We start from the raw sequence: 27690 nt of genomic DNA, 5'->3' as shown, positions 1-27690 counted from the left end.
ATCTTTAGTAAATGAAATAACATAATTAAGGGAACGAGTTAGACGACTTACGGACAATAAGTTAAAAGGAGACCCAGGGACATAAAGTACATGATCAATGGATATGGACGGAAAAATATGAACAGTACCAATACCATGAGATGAGACTCTAGACCCATCAGCCATTGTTACCGAGGGTAAATTATCCGGACATGACAAGGAAGAAAACAAGGTCTTGTTACCAGTGATATGATCGGTGGCGCCTGAGTCAAGGACCCAAGATCCGAGAGAGTGAGTCAGACCAACAAAAGGAGTACCTGTGCGTGTAACAAAAGCAGATGTAGTGGAAGTAGAGTGTTGACGATCCTCATACCATCTAAGAAATTCCTAAAAGAGTACAAGATTGTTTATGGTATTTGATGAAGTAGGATGGTCTGCAGACTGTGATCGGGGAGGTGGATCAGAATTAGCCATTGCTATAGGTTGAGGAGGACGTCCATGAAGTGCATAACATCTATCAATTTTGTGGCCTAGCTTGCCACAGTGGTCACATTTGGGACGTCCTTTACGTGGCTGGCGAGACCGACTCCGATCATCAGCCCGACCGAGACGATTCAGATGGAGTGGTCGCCGGTCGATTCTAGAACTCTAGCGGCGATGGCGGCGACGACGACAGCGGCTGCGGCGATGCGTACCGGAGACTGTGGAACTGGCTGGAAGAAAACCTAAGCTCTAGATACCATGTTGAATACAGTGAAAATATCTGCTTCTGCACTCGAGTGACACCAAATTGCTAATGATTTGCGAAGACGACATAGAAGATGAAATACCAACCCAAAAGAGTGTCCTTGAGCAACAAATGTGGGAGATCGATCCATGTAAATCTCTTATTTCAAATCGTCGTTGAGGAATGCTTTGTTGTCATCCAATGGATAAAGAGGTCATTGTTGAAGAGCCTCCACAGCTATAAATAAACTAACAAAAACCATCTTTTCCATGGGAGAAAAAACATATATGGACAGGTCAAACCCAATGGTGACAAAAGGGAGGCTAGAAGAGACAATAGTGGAAGAAGCCATTGATGAACACGAGAGAGAAACCATAAAAATCCAAGATTCTTCAATCAAGGCACCTGAAAAAGGAAAAAGAGCAACCTCAATGCCCTGAATAGCTGCTTGAAAGGAGACAGGGACATGTGACAATGCACGAAAAAGAGCGACCTCGACGCTGTAAATCGTTGCCTAGGAGAAGATGAGATGTGCCACCATGCACGATAAAAAAGGGAGCAGATCCACAACTTAAAAATGCACTAAGAGTGCGTAGGAGCTTCGATGAAGGCATCGTTGACAACATGGTCGTCGCTTGGCCAACACGATCAAAACTGTGATTGTCAGTCGAAACTAAAATTGCGGTCATGGCAACGATAGACGACAGTGGTAAACGATGGCATCACCGGCAGTGGTAGATGATACCGCCGCCAACAACGGCGAGTGTAGTGGTAGACACAACAAAAATTGTTTTCTTCAAAAGAACTTTAGACTTTAGATACTGTTAGAATAATTATTAAGTTTACCTATGATTAGTATAGGTAGTAGAGCCTAAAGTAGGGGGTTGTGTGTTGGTTTATCTATNATGATTGTTCCTAGCAGTCTAGGACAATCCCTTCACCTTCCATCTCTCTATTGTATCAAATGATCATCTCTATAAATAATAGAACATGAGAAGGGTCTTTTAAGCCCTCAAGAATATTTCTTATCAGTCTTTAATCTCAAGTTGGTATCAGAGCAGGTTCATCCTGCTTTGGTTTCCGTCCTCTGTTGTCCACCAGCACTGTCGCTGCTGTTCGCACCTGTCCGGTGTCGTTCGCCGTCATCCCCGGCTGTCTCACTATTATCTGCAGCTGTCAACTGCAGTTTGAAGTTCTTAAATTTGGTTGTCCACCATTCGCCGCCGTCCGCTGTTGTCCACCACTGTCCACTGCTATCCAACACCGTTCGCCGCCGTCCGCCACCGTCCGCTGCCGTCCGCCGCCAGCCGCCGTCACCGTTCCGTCCGGCGACCGCTGGATCTGGTTCGCCTCTTCAAGCGACAACCAACCCCACCGGTGGGTTCGCTTGAATCCCCTCCACGCTCCGCCACGCGCAGCATCTTTGTGCGCTGCAAACAGGCGCGTGCCGTCCACGCGCCGCCCTCTGCTCACCGGAAAGTCGCCGCGACTCCTCCATAGCTGTCGCCTGGCCACCCTCTCTCGATTCTGACCCTCAAATCCTGGTTCCCGTGAAGACCCGGAGCTCCTCTTGGAGAAAACCGAGGGTTGTTGGTTGATCACGGTCATTGTTGCTCACTGTGCCGAAGCTTCTCTTTTTTTTCATCCAGAATGGCGTCTGGAAGTGTTCTGTCCTTATCTGGAAGTCCCTCGATTACTTCCGAAAAGCTCAACGGGAAAAATTATTTGTCTTGGTCTGCAGCTGTGGAAATGTGGTTCCTCGGTCAAGGTCATTATGACCACCTTGAACAGGATGGAAGCCAAGTTCCTTCAGAAAAAGCTGAACAATGGAAAGAAGCAGATTTCCAGCTGTGTGTCCTATTGTGGCAGTCTGTGGAACCACGACTTCTGATATCTCTTAGAGCCTTCAGAACTTGTCACTCGTTTTGGAAGAAAGCTCAAAGCATTTATGCTAATGATATTCAACGTCTCTATGATACAGCAAACAAGCTTGCAAGTCTCAAAATGACAGATCATGACATGGTCTCCTTCATGACTGAAGCCCAAGCAGTTGTGGAAGAATTGAGAATGTTCTTGGAAGATGAATCTTCGGAAGACATCAAGAAGAAGCTTGACAAGTATTATATGGTGATGATCCTTCGTGCTTTGCATCCAGACTTGAATCACATCAGAGACTAACTTCTGACAAGCCATGAGGTCCCAACCTTGGAAGCCTTGACCACACGTCTTCTTCGTGTTCCAGCGCCTCAATCTCAGGAAGCTCATGAAACACTAGAACCATCTGTCATGATTGCCACACGAGGAAGAGGAGGACGTGGCACTAGAGGAGGAGGACGTGGAGGTCGGGGACGTCCACAGTGCACTTACTATAAAAGGCCGGGTCACACCCAAGAAAATTGTTACTCCTTGCATGGCTTTCCTTCAAAAACAGCCAATATCTCTAAGGCTGAAACTTCCACTTCCAACTCCAAGTTCACTGAGGAAGAGTATCAAGAATATCTGCGATTAAAGTCTAACAGCTTGGCGCAATCATCTCAGTCCCCAAGTATGTCCACAGCTTGCATTTCTCAATCCATGGAAGGTCCAAATTCATGGGTAATTGACTCGGGTGCTTCTGATCACATATCTGGAAATACCTCATTGTTCTCAACCCTTTCCCTCCAAGAAAAACCTCATTTCATTACCCTTGCCAATGGCTCTAAAACTTGTTCAAAGGGAGTCGGTCAAGTCTCCCTATCTCCCTCTCTCACTCTGAAATCTGTTCTTTTTGTCCCTCACTGTCCATTCAATTTAATTTCCTCAAGTCAGTTAACCAAAATGTTACATTGTTCCATAACCTTTGATTCAAAATCTTTTGTCATACAGGAGCGTGGCTCGGGGCGACAGATTGGAGAAGGATATGAAGCTGGAGGTTTATACCATTTTGGATCTCGTCAACGGGTATCTTGTGTTGCTGCTCTTTCTCCTAAAGTGTTACATGATCGGTTGGGCCATCCTCACTTGTCAAAATTAAAAAAGATGTGTCCTGAACTTAGTAGTCTTCAAACTTTAGAATGCGAGTCTTGTCAACTAGGAAAGCATGTTAAATCTGTCTTTCCTAAAAAGTCTCACTCAATGTATACTTCTAGTTTTTCTATTATTCATTCTGATGTCTGGGGACCTAGTCGCGTCTCTTCTTTTGGTTTTAGGTATTTTGTTACTTTTATTGATGAATATTCTAGATGTACTTGGGTTTATCTAATGAAAGATCGCTCTGAATTGTTACCCATTTTTACCTCCTTTTTGAATGAAATCAAGAACCAATTTGGTCAAGTAATAAAAATCTTGAGAAGTGATAATGCTAAAGAGTATTTCTCATCCTCTTTTTCGGCAATCCTTAGTTCTCATGGTATTTTGCATCAGTCAACTTGTCCTCATACACCCCAACAAAATGGTATAGCCGAAAGGAAAAATAGACACTTGGTTGAAACGGCTCGTACCCTTTTGCTTGGTGCCCACATTCCTGTTCATCACTGGGGGGATGCCATCTTAACTGCATGTTTTCTTATCAATAGGATGCCCTCCTCCTCTCTCAATAATAAAGTCCCTTTCTCCATCCTCTTTCCCAATGATCCTCTCTTTCACACCCCTCCTCGAGTTTTTGGTTGTGTATGTTTTGTTAATGACATGTCTCCGGGGCTAGACAAGCTCTCCGCTCGTGCAATTAAATGTGTCTTTTTGGGTTACTCTCGGCTTCAAAAAGGGTACCGGTGTTACTCTCCTGAAACTCAGAAGTACTACATGTCTGCCAATGTCACCTTCTTTGAATAGACACCTTTCTTCTCTCCATCTGTTCAAGATGTTCATATCCTCCAACAGGTCCTTCCTCTTCCAGTGGTTGAGTCCAATATCTCCCATGTCCCAGTCAATTCAAGTCGTGTTCAAGGTCCTCCCGAACCTTCCTCTCCACATATTGATCTCTCTCGACACCGTACCCCCGTGGGCAGTCCTCTTCCAGAAAATGGTGGATCTCCTTCTTCAGATTCTTCTCCATCACCGCCTCCTGTTACGCCTCCTTGTGAAGATGATTCTGGTTGGCCCATTGCTCTCAGAAAAGGTAATCGTTCCACTCGTAACCCTCATCCCATTTATAATTTTCTTAGCTATCACAGATTGTCGCCTTCCTTTTATTCCCTTTTATCCTCAGTGTCTTCGGTGGTTATACCAAAAAATGTGAAAGAAACACTTGATCATCCTGGATGGCGACAAGCCATGATTGCAGAAATGCAGGCTCTTGACCATAGTAATACTTGGGAGCTTGTGCCACTTCCCCCGGGCAAAAAGGCTGTTGGTTGTCGATGGGTATATGCAGTTAAAGTCGGCCCTAATGGTGACATTGATAGGCTCAAAGCCTGGCTGGTTGCAAAAGGGTACACTCAGGTGTATGGCCTTGATTATTGTGACACCTTTTCTCCCGTGGCCAAGATGACTACCATTCGCTTGTTCTTCGCCATGGCAGCCATTCGTCATTGGCCACTTCATCAATTGGATATCAAAAATGCCTTTCTTCATGGTGATCTTGAGGAAGAAGTTTATATGGAGCAACCCCCTGGGTTTGTTGCTCAAGGGGAGTCTGGTATGGTTTGCAAATTACACAGATCTTTGTATGGGCTCAAGCAATCACCACGTACTTGGTTTGGAAAATTCAGCTCCATTGTTCAAAAATTTGGGCTAAAACGCAGTGAAGCAGATCATTCGGTCTTTTATTATCATTCATCTCTCGGGAAATGTGTTTACTTAATAGTATATGTTGATGATATAGTCATTACAGGAAATGAGATTGCTGGAATATCTCAATTGAAGGAGTACTTGTGTAGACATTTCCAAACCAAGGATCTTGGAAGCCTCAAATACTTCTTAGGCATTGAAGTAGCTCAGTCAAAGGATGGAGTTGTAATTTCCCAACGGAAGTATGCCCTGGATATTTTGCAAGAAACAGGCAAGATTCATTGTAGACCGGTTGACAGTCCTATGGACCCAAATCAAAAATTAACAACCGAGAAGGTGAGTTATTTTCCGACCTGGAGAGATATAGGAGACTTGTTGGAAAACTAATCTATCTCACTATTACAAGGCCGGATCTATCTTTTGCTGTTGGAGTAGTTAGTTAGTTCATGCAAACTCCATGTGTTGGCCATTGGAATGCTATCATTCGAATCCTAAGGTATTTAAAGAAGGCTCCCGGGCAAGGGTTGTTATATGAAGAGAAAGGAAACCTTCAGGTATCTGGATATTGTGATGCCGATTGGGCAAGTTCTCCTATTGATAGACGATCTACTACTGGATATTGTGTTTTCCTTGGAGGAAACATTATCTCATGGAAAAGTAAGAAACAAAATGTAGTGGCTCGATCAACAGCTGAAGCTGAATATAGGACAATGGCATCACTAACATGTGAACTTATATGGGTGAAGCAGTTCCTTCAAGAGCTTAACTTCTGTGACATTCAAAGTATGAAGATGTATTGTGATAACCAAGCTGCCCTTCACATTGCATCAAATCCAGTGTTTCATGAGAGGACTAAACATATAGAGATTGATTGTCATTTTGTTCGGGAAAAGTTATTGTCAAAAGAAATATGTACCGAGTTTGTTGGATCAAATGACCAACTCGCAGATGTGTTGACTAAGTCATTGAGGGGACCTCGGATTGAGTTTATTTGTTCCAAGCTTGGTACATACAATCTGTATGCTCCAGCTTGAGGGGGAGTGTTAGAATAATTATTAAGTTTACCTATGATTAGTATAGGTAGTAGAGCCTAAAGTAGGGGGTTGTGTGTTGGTTTATCTATAATGATTGTTCCTAGCAGTCTAGGACAATCCCTTCACCTTCCATCTCTCTATTGTATCAAATGATCATCTCTATAAATAATAGAACATGAGAAGGGTCTTTTAAGCCCTCAAGAATATTTCTTATCAGTCTTTAATCTCAAGTGATACCATGTTGAATATAGTGAAAATTATATATGGGATTAATCTCCCTTGTGTTGAATATACACATAGGGTCCTCTATTTATAATAGAAGAAATATGGACTAAGCCCAAAATACAGATAAGAAATAATGACAAACTAACTAAAGATAAAAGATAAAGAAAATATAAAAGTAATATATCTAATAATATCTAACACTCCTTCTTAATCTGGGGCATCTAAATCATATGTACCAAGCTTGTTGTAGATATAATAAATTCTTAGTCCTTGTAAAGACTTAGTGAAAATATCTACTAATTGATCACTTGAATTAATGAATTCAGTCTTGATGTTTCTAGATACAATCTTCTCAAATAAAATGACACAGTCAATTTCAATGTGTTTGGTTCTCTCATGAAAGACAAAATTACAACTAACATGAGGAGCAACTTGATTATCACATAAAAGTGTTATTTGAGTGATATCTCCAAATTGTAACTCTCTCAGCAATTGTTTAAGTCAAACAAGTGTTAGCAACAAGCTAATGTAAAGCCAAAAGGATTTTGATGATGAAGTGCTTAAAGACTAGAAGCAACTAATGTTCTTTGGATTGATGTAAAATAAAGCTTTTGTTAATACCTGCACATTTATAACTTAGCCAGAAAAACAAAATTAGAGGAGAATTATAATGCTTTAACACTTAACCTTTTTTCTCCCCATTTTTTATCAGAATCAAAAGTAGAATAACTCCCCCTAAACACATGCATACAGCTAAGTAGAAGCTCCCCCTCAATTTATCAATCCAATCATTAAGGAACTCCCCCTGAATATGATAGTAAAATTAACAAGTAGTGACTCAGCAATGAATAAGAAGTAAAGTTTCATTCATACTTAAATAGAAGTACAATTTTAAAATTCCTCACTAGAACCATCATGATACTATTCTTCTAAATGAAGCTCAATATTGATAAGCCTACTTGAGATTGAAACTGCAAAATAATTCTTGAGGGCTGTTTTGAACCCTTTCATAATCTTCTATTTATAAGAATAAATTGATATAAGAGTACATGATAATTAGGATAATCCTAAACACAATATAATCATGATCAATAGGGTAACCCTAAACACTATAATCATGATAAATAGGATAACCCTTGACATAATATAATGATGATAAATAGGGTAAATATCCTAACACTTCCCCTCAAGCTGGAGCATACAAATTGTACGTATCAAGCTTGGAAATAAACTCAATCTGAGGACCCTTAATGACTTGGTCAATACATCTGCGAGTTGGTCGGTTGACCCAACAAACTCAGTACATATTTCTTTAGTCAACAACTTTTCACGAACAAAACGACAATCGATTTCTATATATTTAGTCCTCTTGTGAAACACTGGATTTGATATAATGTGGAGAGCAGCTTGATTGTCGCAATACATCTTCATAGTATGGATGTCACAAAAGTTAAGCTCTTGAAGGAATTGTTTCACCCATATAAGTTCACGTGTTGGTGACGCCATTGCCATATACTTGGCTTCAATTGTTGATCGAGCTACTACATTATGTTTCTTACTTTTTCATGAAATAATGTTTCCTCCCAAAAAAACACAATATCCTTTAGTAGATCGTCTACCAATGGACGAACCTACCTAATCTGCGTCACAATATCTTCATATAACAATCCTTGCCCGAGAGTCTTTTTAACATACCTTAGAATGCAAATGAGAGCATTCTAATGGTTAACACATGGAGCCTGTATGAACTGACTAACCACTCCAATTGCAAAGGATAGTTCTGGCTTTGTTATAGTGAGATAAATCAGTTTTCCAACCAACCTCCTATACCTTTCTAGAAGTGTTGTTCATCTCTTGTCTGTCAAGAGAGATGTTTTCTAAACTTCTACTCTACTCCATATTATAAGTTGTTGGTTTATTGTTAGTTATTGATTAATCTCTCTTAGACTAACAGACGTAGGATCTTTTGATCTGAACCAGTATAAAAATCACTTGTGCTAGCTTCTCTTTCCTTTACTCTTTTATTTACTTTCTTTTATGTGAAGTGATTTTCTGTTCTGTGAAGTTACTTTATAAAAAGGGAAGATTTTTTTAAAAAGAAGCTATTTTTAACGAAAAACCAATTCATCCCTCTCTTGGTTATTGTCTGCTCACTAAACATTCTATTGTGTATTACGAATAGGAAGTTCATAGTGACTGAGGCCATAATCCTATATTTTGCTTTTGCACTAGATCTTGCCACAACATTTTGTTTCTTACTTTTCCAAGAGAACAAGTTATCACTAATGGAGACACAATATCCGAAAGTAGATGATTGATGGATAATAAGTTAAAAGGAGAACTATGGACATAAAAAACATTATCAATGGATAAAAAAGAAAAAAACGTTAATCCTCCCAACTCCATGAGTTAAAACCATAGACCCATCGGTCATTGTAACGTAAGGTAAATTATCTGGAGAGGATAAAGCAGAAAACAAAGATATGTTACTAGTAATGTGATATGTGGCTCCTAAGTCAAGAACTCAAGGACCAAGAGAATAAGATTGAGTTAGATCAACAAAAGATGTACTTGTGCATGCAACAAAAGCATTAGAATTAGAGGGCTGGCAATCGTCATACCATTTGAGAAATTCATTGAAAATAACATATTTTTCGACGGTATTAGATGGTGGAGGATCCACAATAGATGATTGTGAGGGAGGATTAATCTAAACAACAACATATTGAGGAGGATGACCATTTAATGCATAACAATTGTCAATCTTGTGGCCTAGCTTGTGACAATGGTCACACTTGTCACACCTTTTTCCTAGCTTGACAATGATTGTGATCATCATGTTGCAAGACAAAGCAAAGGAATCATTGGCAGAAGTAGGTGTATCATTGATGGGTTTACTTGGGACATGCAAAAGGGTGGAACAAGTAGAAGTAAAATTCGGTGCAATAGGGGAACCCAAAATCTTATCACAGACATGAAAATATTCATCAGCAAGTCCATGTAATGCCAACACCATTAAATTTGACCGTTGCTCTATTTCTTGGGCAAGAGTAGAGGTAGGAGGTAATACCTCATTAAATTCATGAAAAGGAGCATGAAGCTTATCCAAATAACTAATCATAGAGTTTTGACGTCGAGGAGTAACAATATTAAAAACATCGTGACAAACACCATAAAAACATTGAGTATCATTGGTGTATAATGATTTGGCCTATTACCAAATTTCAGAACATGTGTCGTAGGTACGAAACGTTTGTTTTAAAGAAGAGTGAATGGTAGACTTGAGAACGATGCTTAATTGAGCATCAATTTTCTTCTAATGGGAAACTTCACTGGGAGCAATAGCAGTCACTCTTTGAGTAAGATGATCAACATACTCTTGACTCTCAAGCCAAAGTTTAATGTTTGACACCTAAGTTGCATAATTAGTGTCATCTAACTTATCAATAGACAAGTGCACATTCACATAGTATAGATGAACGAATCAAAAAGATTGGTGGTAGAAGAGATATCAAAAGAGGTAGGGAAAGAAGCCTTAGAGGAAGAGAGAGAAAAACCCTAAAAAACCAAAGAGGTCTGATCAATGCAACAAGATTAGATCCCGAAATAGGAGGCCACGGTGAGTCCATCGACGATGACCAACGCTTCACATGCCGCCACATGCAGCTGGAAAAAACTACTGACTGAAGCTTTGACAAGTGGGTGGGAGGGCGTGTCTGGATTTCGATTACAGCAATCTTGACAGCATGGTGGTCGCCTGGCCAAGATGAGCAAAATGGTGGGCGAGTCTAAACTGAAACTCTAGTGACAACAACAACAGCGGTGGCAACAGTTGTAGTGGTAGGGGCAACAAAAAATTTGCCAAAAAACCCTAAGCTAAAGACTAGGTATGTGATTAATCTTCCTTATGTAGAAAGTACAAATAGGATACTGTATTTATAATAAATAAAATATGGGCTACGCCCATAATATAAATAATGATTGGAAAAGATAATAACAGAAAAACAGAAGATAAAAGATAAGATATCTAACTGTTAGAAGTGGGTTTTAGGCCTAACTCAACCCCACAAAACCGGCTTGTAAGGTGAGGTCTGCATCCCACTTATATATTATAAATTGGCCTTATCTCTAGTCGATGTGGGATTTCCAACACACCCCTCTCACGTCGAGGTATATACATCTCGAGCGTGAGACTAAATATTAATGGGTGGTCCGATAACGGCCCAATAGCGGATGGAATAATATGTCCAACAAATATCGCTAGGATAGGCTCTAACCATAGTTCTGATACCATGTTAGAAGTGGGTTTTAGGCCTAACTCAACCTTACAAAACCGGCTTGTAAGGTGAGGTCTGCACCCCACTTATATATTATAAATTGACATTATCTCTAGTCGATATGGGACTTCCAACACTAACATCTTGAACATAAGTAAGAAATTTAAAAGCATAAAATATATAAACTTCTGATAAGGAAAATACTAACAAAATAACCAAAAACTAAAAATCAACGCAAGCAAACAAAAACAATAACTAATGAAAATTGGGACAAGAGCTAATTACTAGGCATGAAGTATTATCTTTGAACCAGATTATCATATGGAAAATGACCAAACTTTCTAATCCAAAACATATTCCATTCCACTCACTCACTCACCATTAGATAACCTAACATTACCTAAAATAATGTGATTTTGGTGTATCAATTCTGTTTTGTATTCCCTTTGCTTGTTTGCTTACAGTTTTCCTTTATTCTCTTGCTTGTATATGAGTCTTGTTTTTCAAATATTCCTAGGAGTTTGCTTTCCATTGGGAAAGGGCATGTACCGTGTACTTCATATACCTGAAGACGAAGCTGTTATCTTGAATTCTAGGGAGAAGGCACCGTACATGATTTGTGTTGAAGTTTTGAGATGTGAAATGCCAAGGTATTACTTGGATAATAATCCTCCATGCGTTGTGGAAAATATTGTGCTTTGTAAAATGCAAACCATATTTCTGATATACTGTCCTTCCTGCAAAACCCTTGTTATAGCAATTCCAAGGAGACATCTAATTCTCAGAAACTTTCAAAAGGGGGGATCCCGTTGGCAAATGGAGATGCTTTCTTTCAAAAGCCACCTCCTTGGGCATATCCATTATGGACAGCTCAAGAAGCATATCGCAATAGCAATGATAGGATGTCCAGATCAACTGCTGAGGCTATTGACCAGGCAATGACCCATGTGCCTGATGCAAAAGTCAAATTTGTTAGTGTGAATCTTTCTGTGGAAGCACCATTTCATTGCAGGTCAGAGAATACTGAAGCAGAGCTCTGTGATGGCATTAAGCATCTTTCAATTTACAGAGATGGTATTCAAGAAGTGGGAAGGTCAGGACATGACAGTGATATGGAGTGGGTGCAGGTAGTATTGAAAGCTGATCCTGGGTTAAAAATGGAAGATATTGAGGATCAAATACCAAGACGACGGAAGGAACATCGACGTGTTCCAAGTACAGTGGCAATAGAGGAAGTAAAGGTGAGTCTTTAACTGTCATTTAGTGATATTGATAATGATATCCCATTACATAATAACTTAATCAAGAATATGAAAAATTTAACTATGCATGCATACATGCAGGACACAAGTTCTTAGTAGTATAGGAACCAACAATATGGGTTATGTAAAGTCATTCTGTTCAGTGAAAGATTATGCTTTTCACACCCGGAAGCGTAGTGTATGTTTGATTGGATTACTTTTACAGGTTATTTCAATAACCAATTATAAATATAATTGATTATTGTTATAATCAGTTATATGAAAAGTTTAAATATATTGGTGAAAAGTAGATCAATGTAATCTATTTTGCTTGGATTGTCTAAAATAATTAGCTTTATATAGTAAAATTAAAAAAATAGGGTGAGAAATTATTTCTATGTATTTAAATTAATCAATTGTTGATAAAATGGGAAAGCAAAAAGTAATTAGAAAATTTTCTTTGTCAAAGGAAGCATCTAAGATTAATAATATAGTTTTCACCAATGCTGCCAAACAAAAGAGAATACGACTATAAAATACGATTATAAACAGTTTATATGTGTGTATCACATATATATCTAGTGTGTACAATCTCTGAAACTAATCAAATCCAAACATATACAATACAAATGAATGATAGATTTGAATTACAAATTGATTGTTCATGTTTTATTTGCCATGTCCCATTCAAATTAAACTTTTGTTTTTATAACACTTTAAATTTGCTAGGCTGCGGCAGCAAAGGGAGAAGCACCCCTTGGACTCCCTTTGAAAGGTGCTGGTCAAGATTCATCAGATGCACCACCAAGGGTAGGACAATTTACTTGTAAATTTTGTTTTTGTTTAGCCTTAGAAGTATGAAGTTGTTGTAGATAACATAATTCTTCCAAACAGGCTAATGGAATTATACCCAAAGCTAGTGATGCCTTATCTGGTGAACTTTGGGAGGTAAAGAAAGAGAGGATCCGTAAGGCTTCTATCCATGGGAATTTACCTGGTTGGGACTTGCGATCTGTAAGTATATTTATCAATCCAAAAAATTCTTTTTGTTTGTCATCTTTTTTTAATGTCATGAAGACCGGAATAAAGTAAAACGAAATGCATGAGACACACATTTATATCACCCAAAGGAAAGTGTTTTATTTATTTACTACTTTTTTATTGGAAAATAATGTATGAATTATGATTTCTAGCAAGGTTGGGTACAGTACAGTGTTGTTAAATAGGCACTATATTTCTGCTATTGCATTGTGAATTCTGCTGATCTGTAATTGCAACTCTGTCCACTATCGTGGCTGTGCATGTATCCTGCATCCCCTTATCACTCTGGCGAACCTCTCTCCCATTGAACTTGAGTTAATATTATGCCAGTTTCTATTCATTTTAGTTTTATTTGCTTACAACTTAATCTTGTTTACACATTTCATTGATATATATAATTTATTTCAATTGGTTTGACTTCTGCCATTTGCCTAAGACAGTATATGCATTGGCATTCCACCATTTTCCGTAATTCACATTTAATAATATTGGTTGAGAATTTTGTACGCTATACGTTATATTTTTTAACCTAGTGTAGTGCATTGAATCCTTTTCTGAAAAATATTTTAGACTAATAAATTTTTAAATTAAGGAATCCTTTCTCTAAAATTATGAATTTCCCTTAAGCAAAATATTGGGTTTGAGATTTGTGTACCTAGTAATCTCTGCTTGGTGAGCTAACCCCTGGCATACTGTGAATGTTCACACCTGAACATGATAGCTTATTGTGGAAGATTGTTATGGTCCTAGACCAAAACATGGTTTGTAAAATTTGAATTAACCATTTATATTGGCCCCTATAAGAAAATAATCATGGACTTATATCACACAAAATTCAACCTTTGAAATTTTCTTTATCAATTTTGTGTGATAAGGTTAATGATTACGTGTACCACATTTTGCATGGTTTCTCTACATAAAAGTTAGTCTGGCACTGAATACTCTTTGTTGGGGCTGGCCATGGAAATTTGTCATTACATTTGACATTAAAAAATATTTCCTTCATTCTTTGTGTTTTGTTATTGTGACATCTGTTTTATGCATATTATGAAAGAATTCACATTCGAATCAAGAAAGAGTCTTAGCAATCAAAACTTTGATTTTTCGAATTTGTTGAAAGCTATCCATGTCTTCATATATCAGCATGGTTTTGTAGTGTAATTGTGGTCAGCTTTTTGTTCAAGATGAGTTATTGAGTATTCTATTTGAGTATGTGTGCTTTAAGATCACAACTTTTGAACATGATGGCAAAATTTCCACTTTATCATAGGTAATTGTAAAAAGCGGGGATGATTGTAGGCAGGAGCATCTGGCAGTTCAACTTATTTCACACTTCTATGGTAGGTGGTCTCTTTCAGACTCTTCCTATGCCACCTCATTCTGAACTTACCATTCCTCTTTGAATGTTGTTCGTAGTGCTGCAAAAAATACTTTTGCCTTTTATGATTATTTTGTCTTTTGGTGTTTGTTTTCCATGACAAGAATATTACTTTTGACTATGGTATTAGAAGATGTATCTTATATTCTCCTGGACCCTAATTCTTTATACCACTGGCTTACTTTTCGGATTAACTTTAATTTTTAATATCTGTTGATTTATAATTTTCGTATGCTTTCATGTATTGAGTATGCCCTGAATGACAGGAGTAGGGATTTTTGTTTTGCATCATCTGTAAATTCTTCTGACTAGATAACCTGTTATTTCATTGGTTATGCTTTCTGCATCTGCTATGAGCATAGCATGAGTGATGACCTTGTGATGAGGGAAGGAGAAAGAGGAATGTGAAAATACCTAAACTGAAAAAATCATTCTGAGTTTGTTAGGTTCCTTTATGCAGGGAACCAAAACAGATAACTCTCTTCTCACCCAACACTCAAAACAGCAGAAGATGAAATGTATGTGTGTGTATTTTATTCAATCTGTAAAGTATAGAAAGAAGAATGGCTCATGTTCCAAACCAGAGTAATGGTTTCAATCTCTCTTTCCTTTAAGAGTGCCTCTAGAGTAACAACCCTTCTTGTCAAAGCGGGATCCCTCTTGATCTCCACCTTTTTCCCTTTCTGCTCAATCTTCATGCTAAGCTACCTCCAATCTACTTTAATCTCTCCCAGGGATGCCAACCAAGTAACTCCTAATATCATATAATCATTTCCAGTGCTCAATATGTCAATTATGTGAACAGACTCTCGTAGTCCACTCATCATTGCACCACCAACAATATCTGGGTGCTCTTGGTAGGTTGCTTCACCAGCAAAAGACAAGCAGTTATCAACTGGTCTCCATAATATATCATAGTCTTCTCCTGAGGCTCCAACCGCAACATAAGAATAAGCACCATAGCTAAAAGGCAACAGGATCTGGAATTGAATCTTGCCCAAAAAGTTTTTGGAGAACCTTCAATGTATGTTTAACATGATCAGAAGAGCTCAAGCTTTGACCATCTATGGCTGCTTTACCAATCACTAATGCAATAAGGATACGAGCCCCAACTGTTTTCCTGTCATTCCAGAACATAAAGCAGTGACCTGTACTGTTGCTCTCCTTAGCTGTTGCTCCAAAGTAGTCCACAGCAATATCCCAAAATACACTAGGAAATTCCAAAGCCACTTTATTTAGAACTCCATAACCAAGACGCTGAACAGAAGAACATTTCCACTGTGGCAAAGGTGGGGAGAACTGTATAGTTGCAGCCTTCAAACAGCCAAGTGGATCAGTAACAAGGACAACATCACCAATGAACTCATGGTCATTTGCTATAGAAACTTTGACTTTAAGTGGAAAATAATACTGATTTATTATTCAAAATCATGAAAAATACATTTTGATACCCTTTATTTGTAGTAATCTAATTCTCCTAAAACGGGAAATAGAAAAACTAGGAAATCTTGAAAAATAAAATAAAATAAAAGATTATGTATCTATTTCCTCTAATTAGGAAGATTCTAAAAGATATTATCTCAAATTACAACACTCCCCCTCAAGCTGGACCATACTAGATAGTATGAACCAAGCTTGGAATAGACAAACTCAATAAACCCAATAAACCAACTTGGACAAACTTCAACTTGGACAGCAATGGACGAGGGCGAACTTCAACTTCGGGATGGTGACTTGCAGCAGCAAACAACAACAAACTGCAAGAACGGATGAAGGTGGAATTAAAAGGCTAACAGCCATAAACCTATAGGGACTTAACCACCCTAAACAGCAACAAACCTTCAAGGGACTTAATTGCCCTAAACATATTAGAGGCCTTTAGGAAACAACTGTCCTGCAGAGGCAAACAGCAACAAACCTGCAAGGACTACACTACCCTGCAGGGGCTGGAATTTTCTCCTCCTTACGACTGAACAGCAGAACGTGAAGGTGGAAGAACTGGTGAGAACCGATCCGTACGAGGGACAAACTTGAATCCCATAACTTTGAAAGAGTCAATTCAGCGGTCAGTCTCAAAGAACAACTTCGAGTGAGTTGTTATAACAAAGGATTGGCAAAAACCAAAAAACACCATGGCATCAAAAAGGCCAAAGACAGGTTGGAGGTCCAAAGTTCTCTGCTGGACTACTCCTAAATGGTGATACTTAACACTGTATCACAAGAAGTACGGGCTAAACTTTAGCCCAAGAAGAAAGTTCTCTGCAGGGGCTGAAAAATATTTCCCCTTAGACAATTTCTGGAAGTATAAGAGGATGAAGAATCCTCCGGAGAAGAGGCAGAAGATGACGATCTTCCACCACCCATCACCAAAACCAACTGCTAGTGCACTTCACAGAAATAGACTCCCCTTCATGCCACAGGCCAAAGAGACATCACACTTGCAAGAAAGAATCACATAATTGTAACCAGATGGAGGAGACAGGCTTGGCCACAGGTGTCGATGCATTCGGCGGCACAAGCGACACCGACAAGAAGCACCAATAAGTGCCACACAAGAAATAGGAAGAAATCCATTGGTGGTGGCAGAAATCCCGTGAAGGCAGAGAACCCTTCTCGATGGAGAAGAAAGAAGTAACGTGGTGGCGTCAAAAGAGGTCTCCTTGTCGAGAGCGATTCAGTGCAGTGGCAAAATGATGGCGTTACTGTGACATATCAGGGGCAAAATAGAGAGAAACCCATCAGAAACGAATTTAATGAAAGGGAGAAACCCAATGGAGGAGGAAAGGTCCTGGTCATGAAACGTGAGGCGAGATGACGGAGATGTTGTGAAGACAACGAAGATGACAGCAATGGCTGTTATGGAGGGTCAGAACAGTGAGAGGAAGGTCCGGTGAGTGGGTCACACCATGGAGCAGAGACTAAAACAAAGATCTACTAAAATATAGCCCAAACGAGTCGTCACCGACCCTAGGAATGGGCTCAGGAGGCTCTGGCGACCCTGTCTGTCGCGGCGGCGGCGAGTGGGTCTCGCCGGAGGTAGGCGCGTGGGTTGCACGCGCCAGCAACGTTGGCTGCACGTGGAGGCGCGTTGAGCGGAGTTGGGTCCTGACTCTGGTAGGGTTGGCCGTCGCTTGAAGAGACGGTCCAGATCCGCTGGTCACAGGTCGGAACTGTGACGGTGGCCGGCGGTGAACAGTGGCCGGCGACATACGGCGGACGATGACCGGTGGCAGGTAGCGGCGGTACACAGTGGAGTAAGCAGCAAAGTAGCCTTTCTTCGATTCTTCGAGAAAGGGACTTTCGGTCTCTTTGATTCAACTAGCAGTCAATAAGAATGCCAAAAAGGAGTCAAAATTGATTGGCCATCAACAAAACTAAAGCACCTGTTTCAGCTACTGGTTCGAGAGGGAATGGGTTCGAATCGCATTCCAGATTATGGAAGCACAACTTTGTGAAGTTATTAGAAAGACAAGTCTAAAACCTTAGCTGGGCAATTGCAACCCAATAAAGCACAAAGGCAAAGAAGAAAATTTTAGGGGCTGTCGGCGGCCATAGCGGCCAGCCGCCGGCAGACAGCAAAGACAGCGGAAGCGGATCAGACAAGCTCTGATACCATGTGAAAAATAATACTGATTTATTATTCAAAATCATGAAAAATATATCCTGATACCCTTTATTTGTAGTAATCTAATTCTCCTGAAAAGGGAAATAGGAAAACTAGGAAATCTTGAAAAAATAAAATAAAATAAAAGATTATGTATCTATTTCCTCTAATTAGGAAGATTCTAAAAGATATTATCTCAAATTACAACACTNGGAAATCTTGAAAAAATAAAATAAAATAAAAGATTATGTATCTATTTCCTCTAATTAGGAAGATTCTAAAAGATATTATCTCAAATTACAACACTTTATAACTTTGACCAGGCTCCTTGAACATTTGTTACAATGTGGTTCAAGTGAATTGTAATTCCTTCTCCCATAGGCTCAACAACAGAACTGTAACCCCCTTTAATCATACAATGAGCTCCCCCAAAACCCCCATACACATCCTCTTGATTCCAGTAGGGAAGAGAAACATCATTAAGTGAAGCAGCACAACCATACTCCAAACGAGCAAAGTGCCAATCCATAACCCTCCTCTCCTGAGGGCTCAAAATCTCCTCACCAAGCTTTTTTTCCACAGAACTGTCCCATTTGGAATCAAATGGCCTATCCGCAGAATTGTTTTGTTCAGTTTCTTCACTACTTTCGGTGCGTGTAGTACGCCGAATCTTGAGGGCATATTCTAAACCCTCTTTAAGAGACATTTTCATTGCTTGTTCACCTTTTTGAACAACAACCAATACCATGTCATCTATAAGGGTATTATATTCAGCTTCAAGTGCTTCATCCATACCTGCAAGAACTTTTTGTTCTGTCACTATGTCATAAAGAGAGCAATCACTGTTCAACACTGTCAACTCAAGGCCCACTTGAGCACAAATCAATGAGGAAGAATCTGGTCTTCGCTCAGTAGCCACATTAGCCTCAACACCAATTATAATGCTAGCTCTAAGATCGACAGGGAAAGAAAATGAGGAGTGATCTAGTTTTCCCGATGCTTGCGGCACCAAGATTTCAAACTTCTAGATGTACTCGTCGCTCCCCTTTTGTTGGACCGCTACCAGCTCCTAAAAAACGGATAGGTTCCTAATTGGGAACCTATGGCAAACAAACTCCACACACTCGAAAACACACAGCCAATGATGTTGTATAACCTCTTGATATTACTAATCAGTCAAGAATACAAGTTCAGAGAGCTTAACCTCCCCCTACAGGACAAACAAGATCTTGACAATTGATTATTATCCAAAAACTACCCTCTACAATTAAACCCAAACCTATTTATACAAGCCCCTTCCCGCNCCCTACAGGACAAACAAGATCTTGACAATTGATTATTATCCAAAAACTACCCTCTACAATTAAACCCAAACCTATTTATACAAGCCCCTTCCCGCCTTTCATAACTAATGTCTCTTCCTACTCTCATATACAAGTAATCTCCTAACATTACCCCCTCTCCTTCAACAACCTTGTCCCCAAGGTTGCTATTGATCCTAGATAGTCACTAGGTATATAACTCCAATCCTCAAAAACCCGAATTGTTGTTTTGGACGAATCCTAATCAATACCAGACTCAACATGTTAGCAAGCAAATGAATAATCCCAGCTTGTATCCAAATGCAAGTGACAAGTCTCTCCTTGATGCCTGTTCCCAACATTATCCCACCGAAGGGCTTCCATCTTGGTCAATGTTGAAGAAGAAGGACTAAGCAACAGGTTCTCCTGCATGGGTTCGAAGGAGAACCTTCCAAGGAACTTGGCCATGCAACCACCTTGGGGACCGAGGTTATTCTTGGGACAATTGTTAATGTACATGGAAATAACAAAAGCAGCCATATTTGCAACCACAAACATAGGAACCGACCTTGATATCCAATGGGTATCAGCTTCGTAAAGATTAGAAGACTCATGGACAATGTAGTTTTCCTCTGTTCTGATGTTCTTGGTCTTCCCTCCGCCAGTCTCGAGATCTCTTCTTGCCATAATTTTTTTTTTCTCGATCAAACCCAATTTCCCAGTCTCAAATATCTCAAATTTTATTCTGTAAGGATGCTTTATACCACGAGGTGGGGGTAATCCCTGCACCTTCTGAATGACTTGGTAGTGCGCCTGTAGCACTGTCTTCAATTTTGCTCTTTGTGCATCTGTCAAGTCAGCTGGCCCCTCACTGTCCACTTCTTTCTCCACTTGGTCCAGATCCTAAACTACCACCCATGACTCAGCATTTAACTTTAGTAAAGCCTGTGGTTCACCCAGCTGTTGGGATAAAGTTGGGTCACCCTGTATCATCACCTTCTTACCCCCCAGATTATACCCCACGGTCATTTCTTTCCAATTTATCATCATCTCTCCCATCTTGGCTAACCATTCAACCCCTAGGATGATATCAACATTGTCCAGTTCGAAAAAATGGTATCTTTCTTTGACCTTCGTCTCCGCTAGAAAAATTTCGACCTTCTCATAGCATGCCCTTGTCACCTTTCTTTGCCCATCCCCCAAGCTCACCTAATAAGGGGGTGTGTTGCCTATGGGCAACTTCATAGTTTTGGGCTGAATCAACCCCTCCGCTGAGCACGCAGATAGTTCCATAAGTTTCATCTCCGGTTCTACCCCGTTGCCTTCGTCATCTTCCTCATCCTCCGCCAGAAGCATAACGCTTAAACTCCTCCGAACAGCGGTGACCGGGAACGAAAGGCCCCCACATCGAGAACAACGTCCTTCTTCTCTTCTTTTGAGACATTCGGGGTACGGTGAGTTCCGCACCATCCTCCCCCTATTATCACTTCCTCCGATCGCACTCCTCTTTGCGCTACTCGTCGCGTCTCCATCCCGCCTCACCGACCCATTGCTCTTCGCTCCTCCTGATCAGTTCATTGGTTGTCGTTTGGTCTCGCTTCGCACTATCGCCCCCGTCACTCGCGATCCCGACGAGTTAGCCTTGAAGCCATTCCAGCTTCCCCCTCTAGCTCTGATCGCTGCGTCTTCCACATCTCGGGCGATCCTCATCGCACCCATCAATTCTTGAGGATCTTGAACGTGAACTTGTCCCTTAATGTCTTCTCGCAGTCCGGCGAGGAAATACCCCAACGCCAGTTCCTCTGATAATCCCTGGGTCTGACCCAGCAACATCTCGAAACTCCTGACGAACTCCTCCACCGTCCCGTCTTGTCGCAACGTCACCAGCTGCTCATACGCAATTCCTTGGAATCCTCCTTCGAAACGACTAATCAACCTAGCTTTCAGGCCAGACCAAGAACGGTTCTTGGCTTTGTCTTTCCAGAACCTAAACCAATAACTTGCACTACCTTCCATACTAATGTAGGCGAACTCTAACTTATCTTCCTCTGCCACCTTCTGTATGTCAAAGAAGCGCTCGACCCTGTTGATCCAGCTATGGGGTTCTTGCCCATCAAACTCAGGTAAATTTGCTCTTTGTTGCCGATTCTGTTGCATTCCACCATTATCATGTCTCTCATGGTTATCTTTCCTCGAGCTACTACCCCCTTCAGATCCTCCCTCATGATTATTCACTCCTCCGCCCATCAATCTCATCATTTGTTGCAAGTCGCGTCGTACCGCGGCCGTCTCCTCCTTTATCCCTTCCACCGTGATCTCAAGATTATCTAATCTCCCCTCCGTATTGTTGTCCATCGCTGATTCTCCTGTTATCGGCAGCCCTTGATCCGGCAGGTCAGACCAAATGATAGGTTCCTAATTGGGAACCTATGGAAAACACACTCGAAAACACACAACCAATGATGTTGTATAACCTCTTGATATTACGAATTAGTCAAGAATACAAGTTCAGAGAGCTTAACCTCTCCCTACAGGACAAACAAGATCTTGACAATTGATTATTATCCAAAAACTACCCTCTACAATTAAACCCAAACCTATTTATACAAGCCCCTTNCCGCCTTTCCTAACTAATGTCTCTTCCTACTCTCATATACAAGTAACCTCCTAACAAAAACAGCACCCCGATTTAGTCCGCCAAACCTCCACGTCAAAGCATCGATGAACATCTTCTAAGTCGGATGCCTGGTTTTCTTCTGGCAGAAGCAGAACCAATAGCTTGCACCTCCCTCCATGTATAAATAGACGAGTTTCATCTTCTCCTTCTCCATCACGCTCTAGAGGTCGAAGAATTTCTCCGCCTTTGCGATCCAACCCTTGGGATCCGCACCTTCAAATGTAGGTAGTTCAACGTGCTTCCTCCAACTGCATCGAAGTTCTCCTCTATCTTCTTCCGATTCATCCTTCGAGTTTTCTGACACGTTGTTCCTATTCTGCATTGACGGAATCACGACTTCCTTCGGAACTCTAATCCTGGTTCCTGGTTCGTCGTCCAAGAGCACGACCAAACACTTGGAGTTCACGAGTTACTGCTCTCATCTCCGCTTTCAACTCTTCTACCATTGACTCAATCGCAATCACCCTTCTCTCCATTCTTCTTCTTCACACGCGCTCTGTTCGCTCCTCCGATAAAGATTCAGCAGGTCGGACCAAATCTGTTAGGTTCCTTTACGCAAGGAACCAAAACAGATAACTCTCTTCTCACCCAATACTTTTTTCTAGTTGCACCTGAGATTTGCTAATGTGCTTATTGAATCTTATTTAATATATTCTTATACCAGGTTACTTGAGTAGGATGCTGCAGTTTCTTCTTTGTGTTTCTTGTTATGTTGCTTACTATCATTACATTTTATGCCAGATATTTTCCAAGAAGCTGGCTTACCTCTCTGGCTGCGCCCATATGAAGTGTTATGTACTTCTTCTTACACTGCTCTAATTGAAACAATTCCAGATACGGTGATTCCGTGGTTACATACTTCGTATTTATTAAAATTCTACATTTTTTGTCTTTACTAATTATTAAATGTGTGATTTGTAGGCTTCTCTACATTCTATAAAGAGTAGGTACCCCAACATCTCAAGTTTACGTGAATTTTTCATTGCCAAGTATCAAGATGATACTCCAAGTTTTAAACTTGCCCAGGTAATGTATAGATTCAAAGATTCACTGTATTATTGCGGACTGACCTTGTTCTTCTTATAAGATGCAATACTTAATTGAGCTTGTGTTCCACTTTCTAAAATACTGTTTGACATTTAAATTTTATGTTTTTTTGAGTATACATATAGAGCATTCACAAAGAAAATAGCTGAATTGAAATATGTATGTCATGGTTATTTATTTTCCTATTAGTTTAACAGAGGTGAATTTTTTATCCTTCTTTGTGACAAGATCCCAATCCACCTCATGATCCATGACTAATGCATATGTTAGATATTAAATTCTAAGTCAAACTGGCAAACTGGCCACCTAAGAAAATTCCAAAATACTAACTTTGCATTAATACGTAGTTTAGCATATGTACATCTATGTTAAAAAAGGATTACACTGAAATTCCATATTTATGACACCCGATGAGCATCCCATTACAAAATCACATTCATGTTTTTAACCAGTGGTGTAAATAAATTTCTTTTTTTCTCCTAGGTAATCCTGTCTTGGATGTATTATAGTAAGTTTTCTTTCAGTACATTCAAACATTCACTTGCAAAATGCGTTGTACTGTCATATGTTACTTCTGCTGCCGCCATCTCCCATTTTTTCTCTGGCATAATTGTGTAGTGCGATTTCTTACTGGTTTTTAATTTAAAGGGTTATCCTCCTACTCCCCTTTATCTTTTGAATGTTGTTCCTTTCATCATGTAATAAATCTGTTATATAGTAACAAACACCTTTATTTTATGTTAAAAATATAAAAGATACTATCATTTGATTCAATATTTGATGATTTGTTTACATGATTTTGTTTCAGAGGAACTTCGTAGAAAGTATGGCTGGATATTCCCTGGTTTGCTACCTTCTGCAGGTCTGAAACCTTTTATTATGCACATGCATACATTTTCTAAAACTGGTGTATTACCTGCTTAAATTGCAATTCAATCACACTATTTTACTTTTTGTTATTGAAGATTTTCTACCCACTTCTCATTTAAGTTTTTAATTTAATCCAGGTGAAGGATAGGCATAATGGGAACCTCTTGATGGATGAAGAAGGTCATATTATACATATTGATTTTGGTTTCATGCTTTCTAATTCACCTGGTGGTGTTAATTTTGAAAGTGCACCTTTCAAATTAACCCGAGAGCTTCTTGAGGTAAAACTGAACTTGTTTACTGGTTAATCCACATCCATCCTTGAGTGTCCATTAGGTCATTCAGACACTTACTACCTTTCCTCTATGCATCTAACAGAAATAATGTGATTGTGCTAGGTCATGGATTCTGATGCCGAGGGAATTCCAAGCGAGTTCTTTGACTATTTCAAGGTAAAACATATATGGTGTTTTTTCTTATACTAGCTCTAAATTTCTGATGCTGTTTCCTGTTTCCTGCTGTAATCCAGGTTTTGTGCATTCAAGGCTTCCTTACTTGCCGTAAGCATGCTGAGCGTGTTATTCTTCTTGTTGAGATGTTGCAGGTAAATGTTAGCTCCATGTTGCCCAGTGTTGTCCAATATTTACTGTGCCTGTGTTCATCTACCAGTTCCTATTTCTCATAACTAGCTATGTTATGATATGAGAAATTAGGATCATACCTTTAGAATTACAAATATCAAGATTACATGTGAAATCATGGCTATAGCTATTTATCAAAGAACTTTAATTTGAAAAAAAATTCCAAATGCATCTTATAAGTGACATCTGGGAAGCATTACCCATTGACTCTAATCCTGTCATTCATGAAACAACCAAATATATTGAGGTAAATTGTAATTTCCTAAGAGAAAAACTAGAGTTTGAGATATCACTGTTAGATTTGTCAACTTTAGTGAACAAGTGACATACATATTCACAAAATCTCTAAGATGACCTATGATTAATCACATTTGCAGTAAGATAAACACATGAATTGTATGCTCAAGCTAGAGGAAGAGTGTTAAAATTACACTAATAAGGATCATATCTATATAATTACAAATGTAAGGATCATATCTTTATAATTAGAAATATCGAGATCATATTTGTATTATTCTATGATCGTATCTTTATTAGTAGATGGTACCGAATCTCCTCTATAATTATATTGATTTCTTTCTCTCAATATAAACAAACCTTATGTGCTGTCACAGAAACACACGGTTTGAACTCAATATTTCTCTATAACTTTGTAGATTAACATCTACTTTTGGTTGCCAGTCCCCTTCCTATATCTTTTTGTTCCCTATTTTCAAATGCCACCTCTATTGGAAAGGGAGAGAAGAGGGGCATATTGGGAAGTCTCGCACTAGTTGCCTTTAATTCTTAAGGTGGTGTTTAAATATGGGTTGAACAACTTCACTTAATATCAATCGGTTTTGGGATGAACTTTGTCATATTACATTGAGATTCAAGCAATTAGAGGTAGATGTAGTGTTTTGTGATAGAGGACGAGAATCAAACATGCAATTCTCTGTAGATGGTGTATGTTCTAATTTTTCGGTAAAGAAATGGTGGAGCAGTAATCATACAGTTATCCCATTGAATAACCATTACAGTAATCAGGCTGTGTATGCAATATTGATGAGGTTGTGGTTTAATCTAGAAAAAAGATTTCAGTAAAAGAAGTTTGCTGTGTCCTGCATGACTGTTAGCCCATTGAATAACCTTACAGTTATCAGGCTGCGTATGCAAGATTGAAGAGGTTGCGGTTTAAACTTAGAAAAAATATTGAAATAAAAGAAGTTTGTTGTATCCTAGGAAATGTTCTTCCCTCTAACCCAAACATTCTGGAAATGAAAAACAACCTATTTCTAATAAAATATTTTGTGCAAAAGGCTAAACATTTGCCCCATTACACTGTGCTTTTCTTTTTTTTATAAAAGAAAAATTATTTTAATTGAAGTACATGTTCAAAATTATAACTTTAAATAGTTTTTTTTCTTGAAAAAAGGAAAAGGACTGGAGTATGGTTGCTTTAGTATTTGTCTAGGAATTTAAAAAATAGTGATAGCTAAAAGTAGGTATTTTAAAATGTACGCCTCCTAAAGTAGTTGTATTAGATAAACACTTTCTGTGGCAGCTCAAACAGCGGGTCCTACATTTATTTGATCTAAGGAGAGAGATAGAGGTTCGAGGTTTCCATATGTTCTTGCCTTGGTAACTTGATGTAGCCTTATCTTATAATCTTGTATCATGATCTCAAGTTACACCTATTGTAGCTGATCCTTTTTCTAGTCGTAGGAGTCAATTATGTGTGTATATTTTTTATTGTTATTATGAACGTGGATGTGCATGCGAAGAAAAGAAAATCAGGAAATGCTCTCCTATTCATGCTTGATTTTCTTAGCTAATAGTTTTCTAATGTCGTTATCAGGACTCTGATTTCCCCTGCTTTAAAGGTGGTCCACGGACAATACAGAACCTACGAAAGCGTTTCCATCTCAATTTAACCGAAGAGGTTTTGATATTAATATTAGTTACTCTCTAGACTATAAATTTTTGTTGCCGCTAAATCTTTTTCTTTCTCATGGCAGCAATGTGTGTCTTTGGTGCTTTCCCTCATTAGCAGCAGCCTGGATGCATGGCGGACTAGGCAGTATGATTATTATCAGAGGGTTTTGAACGGGATTTTGTGAAATAATTTGTCAATGATGATCGTTTGCTTGTTCCCTTTTGACTAAAGCTCGCACGGTGATTGTTCATCAAATAGTATTTGCTGTTATCGGTCATTGGAGGATGGTTGGTTCACTGTGGTATGGCTTTTAGAGTTTTCTGAGAAGAATTAATAGGTGGCAGAGTGCAGCCTCTATTCTCCTTGTGAGGGTGGGAGGAAGATTCTGATGCGAAAATGTACTTTCCAGTCTTAGGCTAAATTTACCTGAGCCGAGTCTTTTTGATTTTTTCATCCTTGTTTCTTGTGAATGAAGCTCTGCTGCCTGGAAAAATTGCATAAGCCCCTCAAAAAAGCTGAGATGGTGCAAATTGTACAGTGATTATAGCGGGAATACGGACAAGATTTATATTGGATGTGGCTGAGTTATGTGTAAACTGTTTGATTGGTTCATCGAAATCTTTCCGTTGAGCTGCTCAGCATATACCGACCCGTTATCATTTTGGATATCTGTTAACATGGGTAGACCATCAGTTGGCAAACTGCTGTTATTTTTACTGATCTCAGCTGATCAATGGCGTCTGTCTTCCCAGAGTTGATTCTTCAATGCTTAAACAGGAAAATTGTTCTCAAAATTCTTTGATGATATTTGATTGTATCATTTGTAATCGATCTTGTTTACTATCACGGTGAAATTTGTTCACCTTCATATCTATCATAAAGTTTTGGTAGCAGTGTCTCTGGAGCTACTTTTTACTTTGCCTTAATCATAATAAACTATATTTACAGCGTTTGATTTCACAAAGCACGCCTTTTTGGAATTATATTTTTAATTTTTACGACAGTCATAGGCTTGGCGAATCCAAT

At 39.3% G+C, this 27690-nt stretch overlaps 1 protein-coding gene and 1 pseudogene across 2 annotated transcripts in view; one reads left to right on the top strand and one right to left on the bottom strand.

Annotated features, from left to right (window-relative positions):
* LOC106780708 (phosphatidylinositol 4-kinase beta 1) overlaps positions 1-27579 on the top strand; it is a 32314-nt gene extending 4735 nt beyond the window's left edge. The window contains exons 4-17 of one of the 2 annotated variants that reach the window (XR_002666621.1): positions 11467-11599; positions 11707-12190; positions 12920-13000; positions 13085-13204; positions 14502-14571; positions 22933-23030; positions 23113-23217; positions 24047-24100; positions 24246-24389; positions 24507-24560; positions 24638-24712; positions 26587-26670; positions 26747-27062; positions 27140-27579. Coding sequence is in view for 1 of the 2 variants with exons in the window: in XM_014669011.2 (XP_014524497.1) it covers positions 11467-11599; positions 11707-12190; positions 12920-13000; positions 13085-13204; positions 14502-14571; positions 22933-23030; positions 23113-23217; positions 24047-24100; positions 24246-24389; positions 24507-24560; positions 24638-24712; positions 26587-26670; positions 26747-26848 (1604 nt within the window). In the remaining variant the exon portion in view is untranslated. Of the gene's footprint in view, positions 1-11466; positions 11600-11706; positions 12191-12919; positions 13001-13084; positions 13205-14501; positions 14572-22932; positions 23031-23112; positions 23218-24046; positions 24101-24245; positions 24390-24506; positions 24561-24637; positions 24713-26586; positions 26671-26746 lie in introns of both variants that reach the window. The other variant, XM_014669011.2, reaches the window with a different exon arrangement.
* LOC111240950 lies at positions 19547-20230 on the bottom strand (annotated as a pseudogene).
* Positions 27580-27690: the final 111 nt, after the last annotated feature.

The sequence above is a fragment of the Vigna radiata genome, unplaced genomic scaffold, assembly GCF_000741045.1.
Source record: "Vigna radiata var. radiata cultivar VC1973A unplaced genomic scaffold, Vradiata_ver6 scaffold_51, whole genome shotgun sequence".
NCBI lineage: Eukaryota > Viridiplantae > Streptophyta > Magnoliopsida > Fabales > Fabaceae > Vigna > Vigna radiata.
This window is presented reverse-complemented; position numbering and strand designations above follow the sequence as displayed.